General features: G+C 43.2%; 2 protein-coding genes across 3 annotated transcripts in view; both read right to left on the reverse strand.

Moving 5' to 3' along the window:
* TTC28 (tetratricopeptide repeat domain 28) overlaps window positions 1–5,790 on the reverse strand; it is a 533,622-nt gene extending 527,832 nt beyond the window's left edge. Inside the window, exon 1 of the mRNA XM_045534372.1 lies at window positions 5,545–5,790. Coding sequence (XP_045390328.1) covers window positions 5,545–5,646 — 102 coding nt within the window. The 5' untranslated portion in view covers window positions 5,647–5,790. The remainder of the gene's footprint in view (window positions 1–5,544) is intronic.
* Window positions 5,791–12,042: 6,252 nt separating this feature from the next.
* The window catches only part of CHEK2 (checkpoint kinase 2), a 33,064-nt gene continuing 25,682 nt past the window's right edge, over window positions 12,043–19,424 (reverse strand). For both annotated transcript variants that reach the window (XM_045534373.1, XM_045534374.1), the window contains exons 11-15: window positions 18,830–18,993; window positions 18,494–18,609; window positions 17,378–17,463; window positions 13,405–13,485; window positions 12,043–12,282 (exon numbers count right to left, since the gene is read on the reverse strand). In XM_045534373.1, the coding sequence (XP_045390329.1) occupies window positions 12,193–12,282; window positions 13,405–13,485; window positions 17,378–17,463; window positions 18,494–18,609; window positions 18,830–18,993 (537 nt within the window). In that variant the 3' untranslated portion in view covers window positions 12,043–12,192. The remainder of the gene's footprint in view (window positions 12,283–13,404; window positions 13,486–17,377; window positions 17,464–18,493; window positions 18,610–18,829; window positions 18,994–19,424) is intronic.

Below are 19,424 nucleotides of genomic sequence, written 5' to 3' on the forward strand. Positions count from 1 at the left end.
ACCTTCTATTACTTCTGCTTACTAGTAGTGATTATACAACTGTATACATTTGTCAGAACTCACAGAACTATACACTTAAAATTGGTAAATTTTATTGTATGTAAATTATGCCTAAATAAAGCTGATTTTAAATACGAAAATTAAAGACATTTTGAACAGTTTGATCTTATTTTAGGTAAAATACCTATATATTAATATTTTTGTGTGTATATGTATAATAGAATATGTTAAATAGAAAGATGCACAGTAAAAGTTCCAGAAGGATATATTAAGGTATTGATAATAGTAATCGCTGGGTATTGGTAATGTTGTGGAGTTTTGGGGGGTTGCTTGTCTTACATTTTCTAATTTTATACAATGCATACATAATAAAAAGGTTTTTGAAAATAAAGATCAACTTTGATTTAAAAAAGGAAATTTTCTTATATAAATGTCTGTGGGTAATCAATTTGTGGGTTTGGGGGTTATAAACACACTTGTGATTTTGAAGGTAAATTTTTATTGCTAAAATAATTACAGAGTAAACAATTTTTTTTTGCATTCACAGTGAATATACCTTCAATTAATATGTTCAAAGCATCATATTTGTATCATATTGTGCCTCTAGTTTCTCCCCTTACAAAATAACAATCTATCCCTATTCCTAAAGAGACACCAAAATAAAAGTGCTACTCAGTTGAAGTGGAAACACCAGGTTTGCTAATAAGAGTTTTTTTTTAAAACAGTAATTATTCAAAGGAGGCAATAATTGTAACCATCAAATTTAATGAAAAAATACTGCTTCTACTTTTAGGAGAAAAAGTAAAAGAACAGCACATTAAATAATAACCATGGGGTAAAAATAAACAGCTTTGAATCACACTTTTATTATTTTGAGTAATACTTTAAAATACATTCTCAAATACAATATGTAACAGCTTAGATTTTGCAAGCTTTTACAACACAATTATGTGGTATGAAAGACGTCTTCTTTCACAGTTCCTCAAGCACTCACAGGGATTTCTTGGGTTATAGAAAAGTGACAGGGACAGGAAGAGGCTTGGGGTTTTTGTTTGTGGTTTTTTCCTTGTGGGTTTTCTTTTTTTTTTTTTTTTTAATTTTTTTTTGTAGTCTGCGGTTTTGCGGTTTTTTGTTTTTCTTGATTTGGGTCATTTTTGGCTTTGTTTTCCTTTTGGGTTTTAGCTTTTAACTGGAGTTAATTAGCAGAAGATAAACAGCAAATATCAGATCCCTACCACATGCAGGCATTGTTCTAAAAATCTACCTACATCCTCTTTAACAATTCTTTGGGATGGATACTACTGTCAGATTATACATATGAGAACACTGAGATTCATAATAGTTAAGACTTGTCAAAGCTCATACAGTTTGTAAGTAGTGGAGCCAAAACACAGACATATGAACCTAGATATGCATCAAAGTTCATACTTAAACTTTCAAGGACCATTCTTCTTCATTAATTTTGGGGGTAGATCTTAAAACAAAAAATTAGAATGGACAACCACTAAATGATGAAGTTAAAGGACATATCAAAAAATCAACTGTATTTCTAGCAATGAACAATATGAAATGAAATTTTAAAAATAGTTCCATGTACAATAGCATCAAATAGAATAAAATACTTACGAAAAAATTTTTTAAACTCTAAGATTTGTATGCTGAAAACTACAAAACATTATTGGAAGAGCAGATTAAACATGATCACTATAAAAATCTCAGTTGCCTTTTTTGCTGAAATTGGTAAGTTTATACTAAAATCCATATGGAAATACAAGGGACCCAGAATAGCCAAATGGTCTTGAAAAAGAACAAAGAGGTCATACACTTAATTTGAAAACCTATTACCAAGCTACAGTAATCAAATAATGTAGTACTGCCTTAAAGACATACAGATCAAGAGAACAGAATTGTGAGTCCAGAAATAAAACCTCACATATGGTCAACTGATTTTCAATAAGGGTTAGAAGACCATTCAGCTGGGGAAAGAATAGTCTTTCCAATATATAATGCTGGGAGGACTGGATATCTAAATACAAAACAAAGAATTTGGACCACTACCTCACACCACACACAAAAATTAACTCAAAATGGATCAACGCCCTGAATATAAGGGCTAAAAGCATAAAACTATTAAAGAAAACATAGGGGCAAATCTTCATGACCTTGAATTTGGCAATGGATTCTTAGATATGAAACCAAAAAGCATGAGCAGCAAAAGAAAAAACAAATACACTGAACTTCAACAAAATTAAAAACTTTTTTGGCATCAAAGGACAGTATCAGGCCAAGAGCAGTGGCTAACACCTGTAATCCTAGTACTTTGAGAGGCAAGAGGGGAAGACTGCTTAAGGCCAGGAGTTCAAGACCAGCCTGGGCAATATAGCAAGATCTGTCTCTACAAAAAATAAAAAAATTAGCCCCTGTGGTAGTGTGTGCCTGTGGTCCTAGCTACTTGGGAGGCTGAGGCAGGAGGAATAGTCAAGCCTAGGAGTTCAAGGCTGCAATGACAAGGCTCTGCAACCATGGAGCAAGACCCTGCCTCAAAAAAAAAAAAAAAATTAAATTAAATTTTAAAAAGTGAAAAGACAACCTATAAAATGGGGGAAAAAATTTGCAAATCACATCTGATAAGGTTTTAATATCCAGAATATTTAAAGAACTACAACTCAATAATAAAGATAAATGACCCAATTTAAAAATGAGCAAAAAAAAAATGGACAAAGGATTTGAATAGACATTTATTCAAAGACGATAAGCAAATGGCCAATAAGCACAGGAAAACACATCCAACTTCATTAGTCATCAGGGAAATCCAAATCAAAACCACAAGGAGATACCACTTCACACCTACCAGGATGGCTAAAGTTTAAAATAATGCATATTGGCCAGGAGGTAGAAAAACTAGAACCTTAATACATTGCTGGTGGGGATGATAAAGTTGTGCAGCACCTTAGAAAATGATTTGGCAGTTCCTCAAAAGGTTAAAAAAGTTATCATGTGACCCAGCATTCTACTCCTACAGATACAACCAAAAGAAATGAAAACATACATTCATACTAAAACTTGTACACAAACAAGCACTATTCATAACAGCCAAAAACTGGGGAAAACCCCACATGTCTATCAACAGATAAATCAATAAACAAAATGTGGTATATCCATTCAATAGAATATATTCAGCAACAAAAAGGAATGAAGTATAGGCCAGGCACGGTGGCTCACACCTGTAATCCTGGCACTCTGGAATGCCGAGGTAGAAGAATCACTTGAGCCCAGGAGTTTAAGGTTGCTGTGAGCTAGGCTTATGCCACAGCACTCTAGCCAGGGCAACAGGGTGAGACTGCCTCAAAAAAATAAAAAGGAATGAAGTACATATATGCTACAACATGGATGAACTTTAGAAACAGTGTGCTAAATAAAAGAAGTCAGTCACAAAAGACCACATATTGTACGATTCCATTATGTGAAATAGCTACATTCATAGAAACAGAAATTAGGCTGATTATTGCCAGGGGCTGAGGGAAAAGGCAATAAGGAGTGACTGTGCCTAAGCATGGGATTTCTTGTGCGATGATGAAAATGCTTTAAAAGTAAATAATGGTGGCTGGGCATGGTAGATCATGGTTGTAATCCTAGCATTCTGGGAGGCTGAAGTGGGAGGACCACTTGAGCTCACGGGTTCGAGACCACCTGAGCAAGAGCAACACCTGTCTCTACTAAAAATAGAAAAAGTTACCCCGGTGTGGTGGTGCACACCTGTAGTACCAGCTACTGGGGGTAGGTGGGGAGGATGGCTCGAGCCCAGGAGTTCGAGGTTGCAGTGAGCTATGATTACACCACTGCACTCTAGCCACGGTGACAGAGCAAGACTCTGCCTCAGAAGAAAAAACAAAAGTAGATAATGGTGATGGTTGCACCCTTCTACACTAAAGGTGTTAATTTCACAGTAGGTGAATTTACCTCATTTATCTTAATTAAGTTTTTAAAGACACATCTGCGAAACTTTAAAAAACACACTGAGAGACTGAAGTGCCTAATTTTTCGATTTTTCTTCTTCAGTGCAATCTCAATTCCAAAAGTCTTGTCTTCCTATACATACATATTTTGTCCAGTGAACAAATCCTATTAAAATGAAACCAACTAGATGAAATTCACCTTAATGAAAAAAACTAAAATAATTTTCAAACAATTCCATTTTAGCATTGACTCTGAACTAAACATAAATTTCAATTTCTCAATTTCAAAATATCACATAAAGACTACAAATGCTCAGGTTTAAGCAAATTGCCAACTTTTCCTGAATAAACAGTAATTAAGATTTGCTTTGAATGAAAATGTATGTATTTACCTGCCTCAAAGGAACAAAATCCTCTACATCTAGGGTTCCCAAATGATGAAGAGAAAGAAATATGCATCTTTTTATTCACAGTTCCGTTCCAGAATTTTAACCAAGCTGGGGTATACACAGTTGCTGATTTACACTAAGCAACACATATCCTCCTTTTTGCCTAGAACATACTGAAAACATGGCATTTTAAACAGCCACAAAAGTTGGGAGCTAACAAAAATCACATACTATACTGTAAACCTGACAGCGAAATTAATCTCAAGCTCCTGAAAACGTCTCAAGAACTCCTATTTTGCACACTCCCTAGTCATCTGGTCTTCCTAAAAACATTTACCAACCATCTACCATGTGCCGGGCATCATGCCTGGTACCAGCACGCCACGGTGAGGTATAAACAGAACAGGTCCTGCTCACAGGAAGCTTACTCTCTAAAACAGGGCTTGCCAAACTCGCCTGCTCATAACAACTTCGGAGCTTGTTACAAATTCAAAATCTGCTCCCCTGCCTTGGACAGCCAGAGTCCGTGGGCTTGGGGAGGGGCGTGAAGCCTGTGTTTTTAACAGATGCTCCGGATTGCTCCTAAGCCCTAACCGGTTTGGGAGCCCGAAAAAGAAAACAGCCCTAGAGCCCAGAGCTCAGGGCCATCCGTCCCGTCCAGCGGGAGCCCCACCTGCAAAGTCCCTTTCGCTCAGCATCCTTCACCCTGACAGACAGCCCAAACACACCACGAAGGCGAGGTAACTGGAAAGCTTTACAACATCTCTGTGGTCAGCCACGGACAGACTTGCTCCCTTCCGGGGACGGAGAGCTCACTTCTTACAAACCCCACCCGGGATTGGCAGCACCTGAGCCTCCCCTGGCTGGCCAACACCTGTCTGCCCGTGGATGCCGTCTGCCGCTCCCGCGGGCTCGGTCCCCGGGGCCCGCCCCAAGGGGACGGGGGCGCTGAGGAGGCGCCTCGCGCTGTCGGCGCCGACTGTATACCACACCCCCACCCCTCGCGCGCGCACACACACACACTCCCGCGGAAACTCGGGCCGGCAGGCAGTGACCGGGTCCCGCCGCCTGACGGCTCGCAGAGGGGATCGAACCCGGACCGCGAGGCGGGCGCTCCTCAGCCGCTGAGGCCCGGCCCGGCTCGCACCGACGGAGTTTCACAAAGAAAGTCTCCCGGCCCGAGCCCCTCACGCACTCACCGGCGCCGGCGCCGGCGGCGACTCGGGCTCACGCCGCCTGCGGTTCCGTGCCGGAGTGAGCCCTGGGGTCGGCTCGGGAGCCGGCGGCGGCGACTGCTCCATCCCCACGGGTCCCGGGCCGCGTCCGCCTCGAGCTAACGGTCCCGCCAGCTAGGCGCGCGCGCCGACCCCGCGCGCCATGTTCCCGCCGTGCCGCGCGCCGCCGCGGCAATGTACACTGCCCCCCCAGCGCGCACGCGCGCCCCCGCGAGCCACACACGCACCACGCACGCGCGCGATCGCCGCGCCCCCTCCCCGTGCGCCCCGCCTTTCGCCCTCCGGAGCTGGCCGCTGTTCCCGGCGTTGCGCCCACCCCCGCCGCGCCCGTCCGGCCTGGCTGCAGAGCTCGCCATTCCCGGTTCGGCACCGCCGTCCGCCGCAGTGCGGACCACCCCGGGCCAGACCCCTCGACCCTTTCCCCACACCGCCCCTTTTGCTTGGCCCGCAGCGCGGGGCCCGGCGGGCGAGGGTCCGGGCCAGGAGGGACTTACCCCCAAGAAGTGCCGGGGAAGGGGTGCCGCTAAGCTGATGAGAGCCTCATCGTGGAGATGGGCACCACGTGCGCGAGTGTAAGTGGCAAAGTGGACGCCCACGTCCCGGGGAGAGCCTGACTCAGTGGAGAATCTCAATTCAAGGTCCGCATCTCCATTAACCCTCGCATGATTAGGGTCAGGTGTTCAGGACCTGTTTTCTCTACACCCTGAGGACTCAAAATAATCTGCCTCAGCCCTGCGCCTAGTACTTAGCAGGTGGTGAGCTAAGACCTCTTGAAGTAGTAATTAATGGTTAAGAACCCAGGTTCTCGAGAAAGGAAAATCTCGTTTCACGTCCCACCTCCATCTCTCGAAAACTGGGAAACCCTTGAACAGGTCACTTGACCAAGCCAGAGGGCCTTGATTTCTACATGTGCAAAGGGGAGAGGGACAGTAGTACTTCACAAAGTTACCCTGAGCTTTCTAGGAGATGCCTGTATAGTCACTCAGTGGTTAACCACGGGATAGTTCTGAGATGCCCCAGGCGATTTTGTTGTCATGCTAACACCACAGAGTGTACTTACACAAACCTATTAATAGATGGGATAGCCTACTACACACCTAGGTTATATGGCATAGCCTATTGCTCCTAGGCTACAACCTGAACGGCATGTTACTGTATTGAATACTGAAGGCAACTGTAATATGATGGTAAGTATTTGTGTATCTAAACATAGGAAAGATACAGTAAAAATACAGTATAAAAGAAAAAATAGTATAGGGCAGTTGCTCTAGCTGCGTTAGCCAGTGAGTGGGGAGAGACAGTGAAGGCCTAGGATCCTGAACACTTACACTAAATTAAAAATTATTTTTCTTTCTTCAATAATAAATTAACCATAGCTTACAGTAACTTTTTTATCTTATAAATTTTTTAACTTTTGGATTCTTTGATAACAATACTTAGTTTAAAACACAAACACATTGTACAGCTGTACAAAAATATTTTCTTTCTTTATATTCCTATCCTATAAGCTTTTTTTTCTATTTAAACAAAAATTTTGTTTTACTTTTTAAAATTTGCTAAGACACAAACACATTAGCCTGGGCCTACATAGGGTCAGGATCATCAATATCACTGTCTTCCACCTCCACATCATGTCCCACTGGAAGGTCTTCAGGGGCAATAACATTCATGGAGTTGTCATCTCCTATAACAATGCCTTCTTCTAGAATACCTCCTGAAGGACCTGCCTGAAGCTGTTTTGCAGTTAACTTTTTTTTTAATAAGTAGGAGTATACAAGAAAATGATGATGATAAAAACTATAATGTAAATACATAAACCAGTAATAAACACAGTCGTTTATTATCAAGTATTATGTGCTGTATATAATTGTATGTGCTATACTTTTATAGTACCAGCAGCACAGTAGGCTTGTTTATACCAGCATCACCACAAACACATGAGTAATTCATTACCCTACCAACATTATGATGGCTACATCCTTGGAAGATAGGAATTTAATATAATCTTATGGGGCCACTGACTTATATGGGGTCAACTGTTGACCAAAATGTCATTATTCAGCGAACAACTGTGAGTCCCAGAGCACAATGCCTGGCACACACCAAGCTCTCTGAGGTTCACTGGTGTAATTCCTGCCCTATCCGTCCAAGACTCCGAAAAGTTTAATGAACGGGGCTCCGCTCCCAAACCCTGTGGTATAATTAGCTGGGAGGAGTTCATCCAACCCTGGGGCTGCAGGGACTCTTCCCACATTTTCACTTTCCATTCTCTCCCCCAAACCTCTCTGAAAACCCTAAAGTTGGCAGAAAAACAGCAGAGAATGTTTTTTCCCTACTAGAACAAAGAAGAATCTTCAAAAGTCTCTCAGAGTTTGTGAGTGTTTCCATATATTAGCCCGGCCTTTTTCATATACAAGTGACCACAAATAAGAAAACTTCTCAAGTAAAAAAAGGGAACATACCTGATCCCTGATCACATAATTCAAAAGGCCTGGGTTGGTGCCTCACTTTAGACATAGCGGCACCCAGGCACTCAAACCACCTCAGTCTCGCTAATCTCTTGCCTCTTGCTTCCTCCTGTGATAACTTCACTCTTATGCAGTTCTTTCCACATAGTAGCCTAAGAAGTCATTCCTAACTCGCATCTGCCCCAAAAAAGCAGGGGCCGTTTCCCAATAGTTCCAGCCAAATTCCCAGGGTTGACTTTCATTGGACCCATCAGAGCCACATGTCCCTACTTGAGCCAATTACCACAGCCAGACTAGCCACACCTGCCTATAGGGAGCCCCTCTAGGAAGGGGTTGGGGCCATCCCCCCAGAAGGACATGGAGAAAATGGGGAATTAAGAGAAGGGCTGCTTCCCCCTGAAAAATAGGGATGCAAGTACCACCCTGGTTACAGGGCTGGCACAAACAAGCATCCACTGCACCATCATGTAGGCATGCAGTGGGTCCACCATGGAGCAACTTGCCTGCTCCACAAAAGGTAGTGGCAGTTATGCCCCCACCTCTGCTCCCATCACCCACCCAAGGCCTGGCATTTCCCAAATCTGCTTGGTCAAAAGTAACCTAATTACCCATATTGCATGTCCCCCAAAAAGCTGAATAGATGTTACTTTCCTGGCTCAAGAACTTTCTATGACTCCCTCTGGCTACTTATGTGGCTCTCCCATCATTTATGCTAATATTGATGAATCCCTTACCACGTGCCAGACACTTTATGAACTCTCCTCCATTGAATTTTCACAAACAGCATTGGAGGTTGGTACTCTTACTGCACCCATTTTATAGATCATGAAACAAAGGCTCAGCAATATGAGGTCACTTATCCAAAGCCAAAGTTAGGAAGTGCAGAGCTCAGGTTAGCACAGTATTGTTCCCATCATTAATGAGCCACCCCAGCTCCATTTACTCATATTTCAAAGTCCTGTACCCACCTCTAGCTAGGTGACCAGTGGGAGGAGCACTACAGCAGGAGCCTCTGGGGACCCCTTCAGCTTCCATAGTGAGGGTGCAGACACTAGCTTTAGCATCCTTCCCACCCCTCAATGACTTCACGGAATAGGGAAAAGAATTCCTCCAAAAGAAAATTAAAGTGAGGTTAGGAGAGGGAGTAGTTACTGGGTGGCCCCAAATCAGCAGCTGTCTCCCATTGCTAGGTGTATTAGTTTCCTATGGCTGTTATACCAAATTATTATTATTATTATTATTATTATTATTATTATTATTATTATTTTGAGACAGAGTCTCACTCTGTTGCCTGGGCTAGAGTACCATGGCATCAGTCTAGCTCACAGCAACCTCAAACTCCTGGGCTCAAGCGATCCTCCTGCCTCAGCCTCCCAAGTAGCTGGGACTACAGGCATGCACCACCATGCCCGGCTAATTTTTTTTCTACATATATTTTTAGTTGTTCAGATACTTTCTATTTTTTTAGTAGAGACGGGGGTCTCACTCTTGATCAGGCTGGTCTCGAACTCCTGACCTTGAGCGATCCTCCCGCCTCAGCCTCCTAGAGTGCTAGGATTACAGGCATGAGCCACCACACCGGGCCTATACCAAATGATTAATACCACAAACTGGTGGCTTAAAACACAAACTTAGCCTTAGTTTTATAGGTCAGAAGCCTGAAACCGGTTTCACTTCACTAAAGTCAAGTTGTAAAGGACTGGTTGTTTCAGATTTTGAAAGGAAAACCCATTTTCTTGCCTTTTTCAGCGTGTAGTGGCTGCCAGTATTCCATGGAGTGTTGCTTCTCCCTCCAGCATCAAAGTGCATCACTCCAGTCTCTGCTCATTGCTATGATTTGAAAGTATCCCCTGAAATTTGTGTGTTGGAAACTTAATCCCCAAAGCAACAGTGAGGTGGGACCTTTCAGAGGTGATTGGGTCATTAATGGTATTATCACAAGAGTGGGTTCCTAATTAATATTAGGAATAAAAGGTTGAGTTCAGCCCCCTTTCTCTCTCGCCCATGTGATGCCTTCTGCTATGGAATGACACAGCACGAGGACTCTCACCAGATGTGGGCCCCTGGACCTTGGACTTTCCAGCCTCTAGAACTGTAGGAAATAAATCTTTATAAATTACCCAGTCTCAGGTGTTCTATTCTAGCAACACAAAACGGACTAAGACAGTCATCACATTACCATCTCCTCTAACTCTGATTCCTCCTATATCCCTCTTAAAAGAGCACTGTGATGACACTGGGCTCCTGGGATAAAACAAGATAATCTCCCCATCTCAAGATCCTTAATCACATCTACAAAGTCCCTTTTGTCATGTAAAGGAATATATACACGGGTTTTGGGGATTAGAATGAGGACACCTTTTGGGAGCCATCATTCAGCCTACCAGGGTAGATATAAGCAGAGGATGCCAATACAAAATGCTCTGGAAACAGAAGGGCTGGCTAACTCCTGCCTCAAGTGGGGAAAATGCCCTAGGACACCAAAGCCTCTATATTAAATATTCAAATGAGCTAAAACCCATCTAACTTGGCAATCTCAGCCTCATTCCTTTAAACAAGCAAACCACCTAAATCCCCATCTAGCCCCCCTGCCTCAGGCCAGCCAAGCCTCAGAATGCCTGTATACCCTTCTAATGGAAACTGCCAACCACCACCCTGATTGCCTGGGGAAACGGCTGTGTGCCCTTGACCCTGCCCTGGCCAAATCACCAGTGGTGTGATGCTCAATTCATGGCATGGCCAGTGAGCTACAATGTGACCTAGCAAAAGAAGCAGACTCAGTGGGTCAGAAAGAGACAAGAGAAGCCAGCCATTAGAACTGTCTGCACTCCTGAAGGCTCCCAGGCCCAGACATCTGTAACCCTGAAACAAATCTTCATTTCCACGAAGTTGAGTGGTCTTCTGGTCCTTGCCACCAAGATGTTCCCACTTCCACCAATCACAGGGCTGTTCCTAGAGCAAGCCTGCAGGGACTGAACACACTTGATGGGCAGACAAGTGGCAATTCCTCACTCAGGGATCATCCTAATCCCTGCTCTGTTTTAAAACAAACTATAATTAAACACACTGACATTCAGGATTTAGATCAGTCTCTTAAGAGTTTTGTCAGTGTGGGTCAACCTGAGTGTGACTGCACATGTGACTGAGAAAACAAGGAATATTAGTTATAGAGTCAGAAAGACCCAGATTGGGTCCCAGCTATGCCACAATGTCTTACCAGCTATGGGACACTGGAAAAGTGACCTTCCTCCTCTAAGCCTGGGTTTCTCACCTGTAACCCCAGGGTTGATGGAGGACCTAGCTCATAGGATCACCATGAGGACAAGACTAGCCAAGGGTAAGGCTTTGCACAGGGCCTCCCTGGTCATTACTGAGTCAACATGACATAACCACATGCCTTCTCTCCACTTCCAATAGCCAAACAGTTCTGAAAAACAGGTCATCCATAACTCATGTGGCAGAAAAGACTGACATGAAGTGAAATGAGGCTACTTATAATCTTTCGCCATCCCTCTTGCTTAAATATTTGCTGCAGAAATATTAACATGTTTGGGTACAGGACTCCACTGGGATACTATACATAATACACAGACGTGCCCTATCATCTTCCTAAAATTGGAAAACTGAATTTTGTAACTTATCTAGCCCCAAGGTTTCAGGAACTGTAGACCTGTATCTTTAAGAAGGTGAGGATGACAATTGAAAACTGGCCTGTTATTATGCACCAAGGTACCTGCCATCCCACAAGGACACTGGCAGCCAGCCAGCCAGTGTGTATGTATTCCACCCCAAACTCGCTATGCCCCTTTCCCTGCAACTTCCTAAAGGGGCCTTTAGAATTTGTATTCAGCTCTCATAGGCTAAGATCAGGGTGACATCCTGAGAAACCTGCCTGGTGACAGCCAAGGTGTAGCTTCAGATGAAAGGCACACAACTTCAAACATAAAAAAAGGCATTTAGCTAAACTGCTGTTTATCAAGCATATGCACAAAGCCCAGGTTCCATTTGGTTTTTAATTGTACATCAATGATTGTATAAAAAGCAATTATTCCCATAATTAAAATACTATTAAAAAAAAAACTTAAAGAAAGGATGTCAACAGAGTGAAAGAAGGTAGATTTCTTTCATGTTCAAACCACAGTGATCAAGACACAGCAGCATACACAGCCCGGCGCTTTGTGGTCTCAGCATCCTCTGCTTCCACGTCAGGGGCCCGCTTTCGACTAGTGGAAGGCTGGAATTAAGGGGGAAAATGGAGAAATGTTCAAAAGAAAATCACTGGCTTCTTTAAGATTATCAAAGTTTCCCCATATGCTTCTAGTAATATGGGAATATTTCATGTTAAACTTATAGTACCATTCATTGACAACTGACTCTCCACTACATCCCCAACTCAGACACATTTATCTAATTGATATTTCTTTCTCTTGTGGCTTCTGCCCACTAAATGACATTTACAGAAAACAACCAGCATAAACAGCTTCCTCTTGATCATCTTCTCCTAAATAATCAAGTTTAATAGGACTATGATACCTTTCACTTGGAGCCCCAAGTCTTGCTCTTGTGTGGGAAGACAATCTTTTTTGTGCCTTAGTTGTTTTCCCAATTATAAAATTGAGAGGGAGCAGTGGGAAAAAGAAGAGAGACCATTCACCAAAAGAAAGCAAGACAGGAATAAACACATATTAACTTAAAAGAAATTTAGAAGAATAAAATTGTAATCCAGGAATCAACCGCTCATTCAAATTTTAATTTTTCCAACAAATTTAAATTTGAGCCTCTAATACAGTCTTCCAAACTCGCCTTGCAGGAAACTTTTTGAATAATGATCCCTAGCTATGCTTCTCTAATGTATTAAACATACCCTGCATTTTTAAGTCTTCCAAGGGTACTGGAACAGGGAAAGTTAAAACAAAGTATCTACTACAGGACCGGGCATAGTGGTTCATGCCTGTAATCCTAGCACTCTGGGAGGCAGAGGCAGGAGGACCCCTTAAGGTCAGGAGTGTGAGACCAGCCTGAGCAAGGGCAAGACCCCATCGCTACCAAAAATAGAAAAAATTAGCTGCAAGTGGTGGAGCTCACCTGTAGTCCCAGCTACTTGGGAGGCTGAGACAGGAAGATCACTTGAGCCCAGGAGTTTGAGATTGCAGTGAGCTGTGATGATGCCACTGCACTCTACCCTGGGCAAGAAAGTGAGACTCTTTCTCCAAAAAAAAAAAAAAAAAGTATCTGCTACATTATAGCTAAAAAATTGTTCAGCAATTGCTACTCAGGAGAACCTTCAAATTCATCATCCTCACTCACCAGCTCTTTAAACCCAGCCTACATTTAATGATCGCAAGGAATACAATACCTGAGCCGGAACCTGGGGTAAAATTGAGGATTTATTTTCCTCAGACAGCAGATTCTGAAATGTTCTCTTCATATCCTCATCCTGTGAAGAAATTAAAACATAAGTAGACTGTGTCTGAATGAAAGAAAGGTCCTAGTATTACAGGGCTAAGATACCCCTGGAATAAGGGAAGCAGGCATAGACATCTAGTCTGTCCACCAAGGATCATCCCCTTGCTAAAGCTCCCAGAGCAAAAGGATCATGTGCTACTCCCCTCTGCCTTCCCAGAGTAGTCAGCAGTCAGTTCTCCATCAACACTGGTTGAATCTAACCCACGTACCTTAGAGCTCTCAGTGGGTGAGAGAACCACAGTCCCTAGTGGTCAAAAGACTTTCAGAACCAGCACCCCAGATCCTGAGAAAGATGGCAATTGGGAGCTAGGTGCAGTAGCACCCGCCTGTAGTCCCAGCTACTCAGTAGGCTGAGGCAGGAGGATCAATTGAGCCCAGGAATCCAAAGCTGCAGTGCACTATGATCACATTTGTGAATAGCCACTGTGCTCCAGACTGGACAACATAGCAAGACCCTGTCTCTAAAAAAATTAATTTAAAAAAATGGTAATCAGGAGGCCAGAGGCTGGGCCTGACTACATGTAGCTCCCCGAATCCTTTGGGGATCACCACCTTCCACCCCCCAACCCCTACCATTTACCACCTTCCACCCCCCAACCCCTGCCATTTACCCAGGCCATCCTAACAACCAGCCCAGCACCCTACAAAAATTCACCCAGAAGATACTGTACAAGTTGCCAGAAGGACTTCAAGCCCACAATATCCCAGAGCTCAGGTCTAATGAGAAAGGAAGACACTGAACAGAACATAGCATTACAAGTGTTACAAGAGGAGGAGGAGGGGAGAGCACAGAGAACTCCTGCCTAGATGTGTATGAGGGTAGCTCCCACCTCCCTGGATGCTTACTTCTGCAAGGTTCAAGGATTTGCATTTGGGAGCCCTGAGAGGTGGGCTAGTACAGCACTCCCCACCTTCAGAAAGGTGAAAGAAACATCTATGACTAGGAATGTGGGCTGCGGGGCTGGCCAGAAGCCCAGCTCAGCCACTCACAGTGGTCTGTGCAGGACACAGACCCAGAGCTGTCTGATTCCAAAGTCTCACTGTGTACTTTCCCACCCAACCCCACCCCCGACTCCCACTAAGCCAAGCAGACAAAGGCAGAGGACACAGGAACAAAGGCCTCCAACATTTAGCAATTTGATGGATACAGAAATTTATAGTACTAGAGCAGGTCCCCAACCTTTTTAACATCAGGGATTGATTGCATGGAAGACAATTTTTCTACAGACAGCGATGGAAGAGGCGAGGGAGGCAGAGCTCAGGCGGTGATGTGAGCAATGGGAAGCAGCTATAAATACAGATGACGTTTCCCTCTCTTGCCAGCTGCTCATCCCCTGCTGTCCAGACCCCCATTCCTAAGTTTCATGGAAGATTGGGGGGAAGCTCTGTGGCCCAGAGGTTGGGGACTACAGTACTAGAGAATATAATAACAGGTTCAACTGTCCTCTAACTAGTAACTACAATCACCACCTGCTTCCATCACTGTTTTACAGAGTTATTAATACTCTGCCACTTTGATAGCACCACACTCATTTGTATTCCACTTCACACTCTCTCGTGGCCTTAGGATCTCCACCAGGAATGCCCTTCCTTGCCTTCCTGCCCATCCATCTCACCCACCTTCCTCATTCAGTGAACAAATATTTCCTGAGCACCCTCAGAGGCCAGGTACTCTAATAGGCACAGGGTCTCCATATCAGAGGGATTCAGCAAATGTTTGAAAATGCTGACCCACTCATCCCCCACATTATCGCCAGGCCATTCAGCCTGAAGACATTCCTCACAGTGTGTGAAGATGTGGGTACCCAGAGCCCTGTGAGCAGTGGCCCTGCCTAGTCCTGGTTTAGAACCATGCTCTGCACACCAACCCCTGTTACCACATAGATCGCACTGCTCTATAGTGACTGGACAGGGCTGGCCCTGACCCAGACTGTCAGATCCCCACGGCAAGGTCTTATCCTATTCCTTTTTGCATTCAGTGACTAACAGTGCTTGACACACAAGCTCATTAACTGTGCTCTGAAGAAATGAATGCATGAACAAATGAAACAACAATGGAGTGTCCTCCACATGGCAGCCCTTCAGTGCTGTCAGAGGGGCCACATGTCTATTTAGGCCTATATTTAAAACGTCATAAATTAGCAATAATACGAAGATGGAGTTCATTGTTACCACAGGTAGCAATGTTTATCTGTAAATATCCTTCCTTTGAGAGGTCTACAACCTGTTCACAAATACTAAAATTTTATTCACAAAGGGCCGGAAAGAAAGGAAAAAAATAAATTATTATATAATATACCTTGAAGACAAACAGGAAGGAATCCTCTATTTCAGGTAGTAAACATGAAGCAGAAAGTGGACAGAAGGGATGCTCCCAAAACTGGACGCTCTGTTTATGAGCAGAGACCAGAGCCCACATTCAATGCATAGTGCAGTGCAAGACCCACAAAACCATTCAGTTTGTTCAAAAACACTGAAGTTTCCCAAAATAAAACCTAAATTATCACTAACAGATGTTTTAGATGGGCAATCTGCATCCTTGTCCTCATTCAACATTGGCTCCATCTTTTGCTGCAAAAACAAAATGTGCATAAGGAGTATTCAAGTAAAACCCCTGTGGCAGAGCTGAACTTCACCTTTTCCTTGATTGTTAATAACAATTTTCTTTTGAGACAAAAAAGTACAAGGCTATGCTTGCTTGTAAATTTCAGGCAGATGTAAACCTTGTTCCCAGGCCTAAATGGCCAGCTCCTTTTTTTTTTTTTTTTTTGTTAAGACTAACAGTTCTTCTACCTCTGCATTTAGACCCAAAAGTCCCCCTATTAGGACACATGAAAAGAGCCAAAAGGCGTATTTCTCTTTTTCATCAAAATTAAATCCCCACATGCAAAGGCACCCTTTGTTTCCAAACTCCTTTTCTCCAGGGTCCTGCTGTTCAAATCTGTGTGGTCTATTAAATGATAAATCATCTGACAGATTTCTTCTGGGGGAACTGCAGTTTCCAGAGCAACATCCAAAACACATATATCTGCCTTTTTAAGAATTTGTTGTTCTCAACCTGAGCTGGCCTGAGCAAAACTATTAGGTGTGGACAGTTGGAACTGAGAGTGGGGACAGTCTTCCCAGAGTCCCAGAAGTACAGAGCTGAAGCTGAGTTGTCCAAGGAGTTCCTGGACCAGTAATTCCCCCAGGGAAAAGCCTCTAGCTCAAGTAACAGCCTCTAGCTCAAGCTACCCACAGGAAACAGAGAAACCAAAAAAGAGTTAATAGAAAGGAATATGGCTGTGCTGAAGGTAATGCAGACTTGAAAGATGCCTACGCTGATGGCATGGTTACTCACAATGAACAAGTGGGACCCTTCATACCCAATCACTTGGGCTTGAGAAAAAGCTAGATTCTCTCCAGGGAGGCTGCCCTCCTCCACGTCCCCCGCCCCCAGCTTCTCTGATTTATGGCTGAAGATGGCTGGAATGCAGCTCACCCCATCTGTGGGGTAGAAGGGGACAAGGTTGGGAGGGTGGAGCCACAACAGCCTCTCAAAGGAACACAGGCCAAACTGCAGACTCAAGGCAGCCAAGTGGAATCAGAACAGGCCCTAAAGTGAGCTTGTACATCCAAGAGCCATGAATAATGTCAAAAAGGTTGTCCCCTCTGCAAACAAACCCCTATACATACCCCCCATCCCCTTTACCCCACCCCTGCACACATACACACACACACACATACTCCGTACACCTAAAGCATGATCTAAAACAATTAAACAGACCCAACAAAGCAGACATGTTTCTGTCCTCTTGCTCATCTCTATCTGGCAACAGGGCTCTCCATGTATGTTACGGTAGCAGGCACTGCCTCACACCCACCTGAAGCCACGGGTGTTGTAAGGCTTCTTCTGTTGTATAACGCGCCTTTGGATCCACTACCAACAACTTCTTGACAAGGTCCAAAGCTAAAGCAACAAGATAATTGGGCAAATCATAGTAAAAAGGATAAATATATTAAATCGGCAGTATTATAGCATGCTAGAATTACAGACCACCATCCAGAAAGAGGAAAGAAGGTCTGAGATCAGGGAGTCAGCAGACATAGTGGGCAGTACCCTCTAATCCTCCTCACTCTGCATTCTGAGTACCCTGAAAACGCTAGGAATGATAATGACACTCCCGATATCTTCCTGCTGTGACATCACAACCTCTCAGCTCCCTGGTACCTCTCTTATTGCTAGACTCGAGTTCAAACTAATTAAATTTGAACTTCCGCCCAGGTCTAAGATACTCAGAATTCACAGAAAACTCTCCCTGAGACCCATAGATTAATGGTTAGAGTTATTAAGCCAGAGAGAGGCTCCCTGGAACTACAGACTTGTCAGAAATAAAATGACTACTTCAGCAAGCAACAACTGCAAGCTGGCTTGTATACTGCAACAGTATTATTCCTTAAATATTCTGACATTTATTAAAATCACCTACAGTTACATTATTTGACATTTAATTGCAACATTTAACCTTCTATTTTTCCTTCAGGGAACTAAAAAGTTGCACTTTTAAATTATAAAATACAAGGTAACTAATGACATTTAGCTTTTACATGCTTACTTACTCAAAGGAAACTTTGTAATGAAAAATTTACTTATTATTTTACACATTTAAATAGATTATCAGGCACTTGAGTACATTATCCTTAACCCTCACAAAAACCCTTTAAAGTAGGGGTTACTGAGGCCCCCTTTACAAGTAAAGAAAATGGGAACTCAGGTTAAATAACTTGCCTAAGGTCACACAACTAAGAAGTAGCAGACCCAGGACTTGAGTGCATGCTCTTAATAATTTCCTCTGCCTCTCAAATGGTGCAAAACTAACTATAGAAAATAAGAGCAGAATTGACAGGAGAAAATACCATGGAATTTTGAGAAGAAACTCCCACCACAGCACATATACATTTTAGCAAACCACAAATTCTTAACCCTTTCGTATTCATACCCTTCTCTGAGACATCTGCCCAGACTTCGGGAATGAAGTTGTATTTTCCACTGGTGATCTGATCCTTCAGGGACACTTGAGTCTTATGCTCAGAAAAAGGTGGATACCCACTAAGGCTTAATATCGGTAGAGAGAGAAAGGAAAAGAAATCAAGTGGCATTCTCAGTGGCATTTGGATATATAGATTTCTCTTTCAGCATAATGAAAAATCAGATTTTTCTTCAAATCGATGGTCCAAAAGTGACCTAAATTAAATATAAGCTTTCTACCTGGACACATTATGATTTCACCTAATCACATACAACCAGACTATGAAGCAATAAAAACTTCTCTTACCAGATAAAAAGAATAACTCCTAAACTCCAGCAGTCTACAGCACGGTTATACCCAGCAGTCCCAACGGAAACAAGAACCTCAGGAGCCAAGTAGGTGGGGGTACCACATAAGGTTCTCATCAGAGAAGTCTCCCCCAAAATCTTGGACTGCCCAAAATCAGTAATCTAAAATTAAGGACAAAAGGACATAAATTTTTATCAATGTCACAACATAAAAAGATTAACATAGTCTGCCAGTTTGAAAAAATGTAGGCTAGATCAGTTTCTAGTGTATAATTCACACACACCTGCCGTTAATCTGAAATCTACAAATTCAAGTCTTTGCAAGTTAAGGTATTTAATTTTGCTTAAATTAAAATTCCTGAGCCTAGGGACCTCAAGACTCAGGTTTTCCAACTTACCTATGTTCTGTAATCTTACAAAAAGCTTATAACCCTTATCACAGATACTTGGAATTCTAATTAGTTATACATGGTCCTTCTTAGACCCCAGTTTCTCAAACTGGGCTGCACCATGGAATACCTGGGGAGCTTGGGAAAAGATACTTACACCTGGATGTCACCCTTAGTGTCTGAGGTGCAGCCTGGGGGTCATGT

This window comes from Lemur catta, chromosome 21 (genome assembly GCF_020740605.2).
Source record: "Lemur catta isolate mLemCat1 chromosome 21, mLemCat1.pri, whole genome shotgun sequence".
Lineage (NCBI taxonomy): Eukaryota > Metazoa > Chordata > Mammalia > Primates > Lemuridae > Lemur > Lemur catta.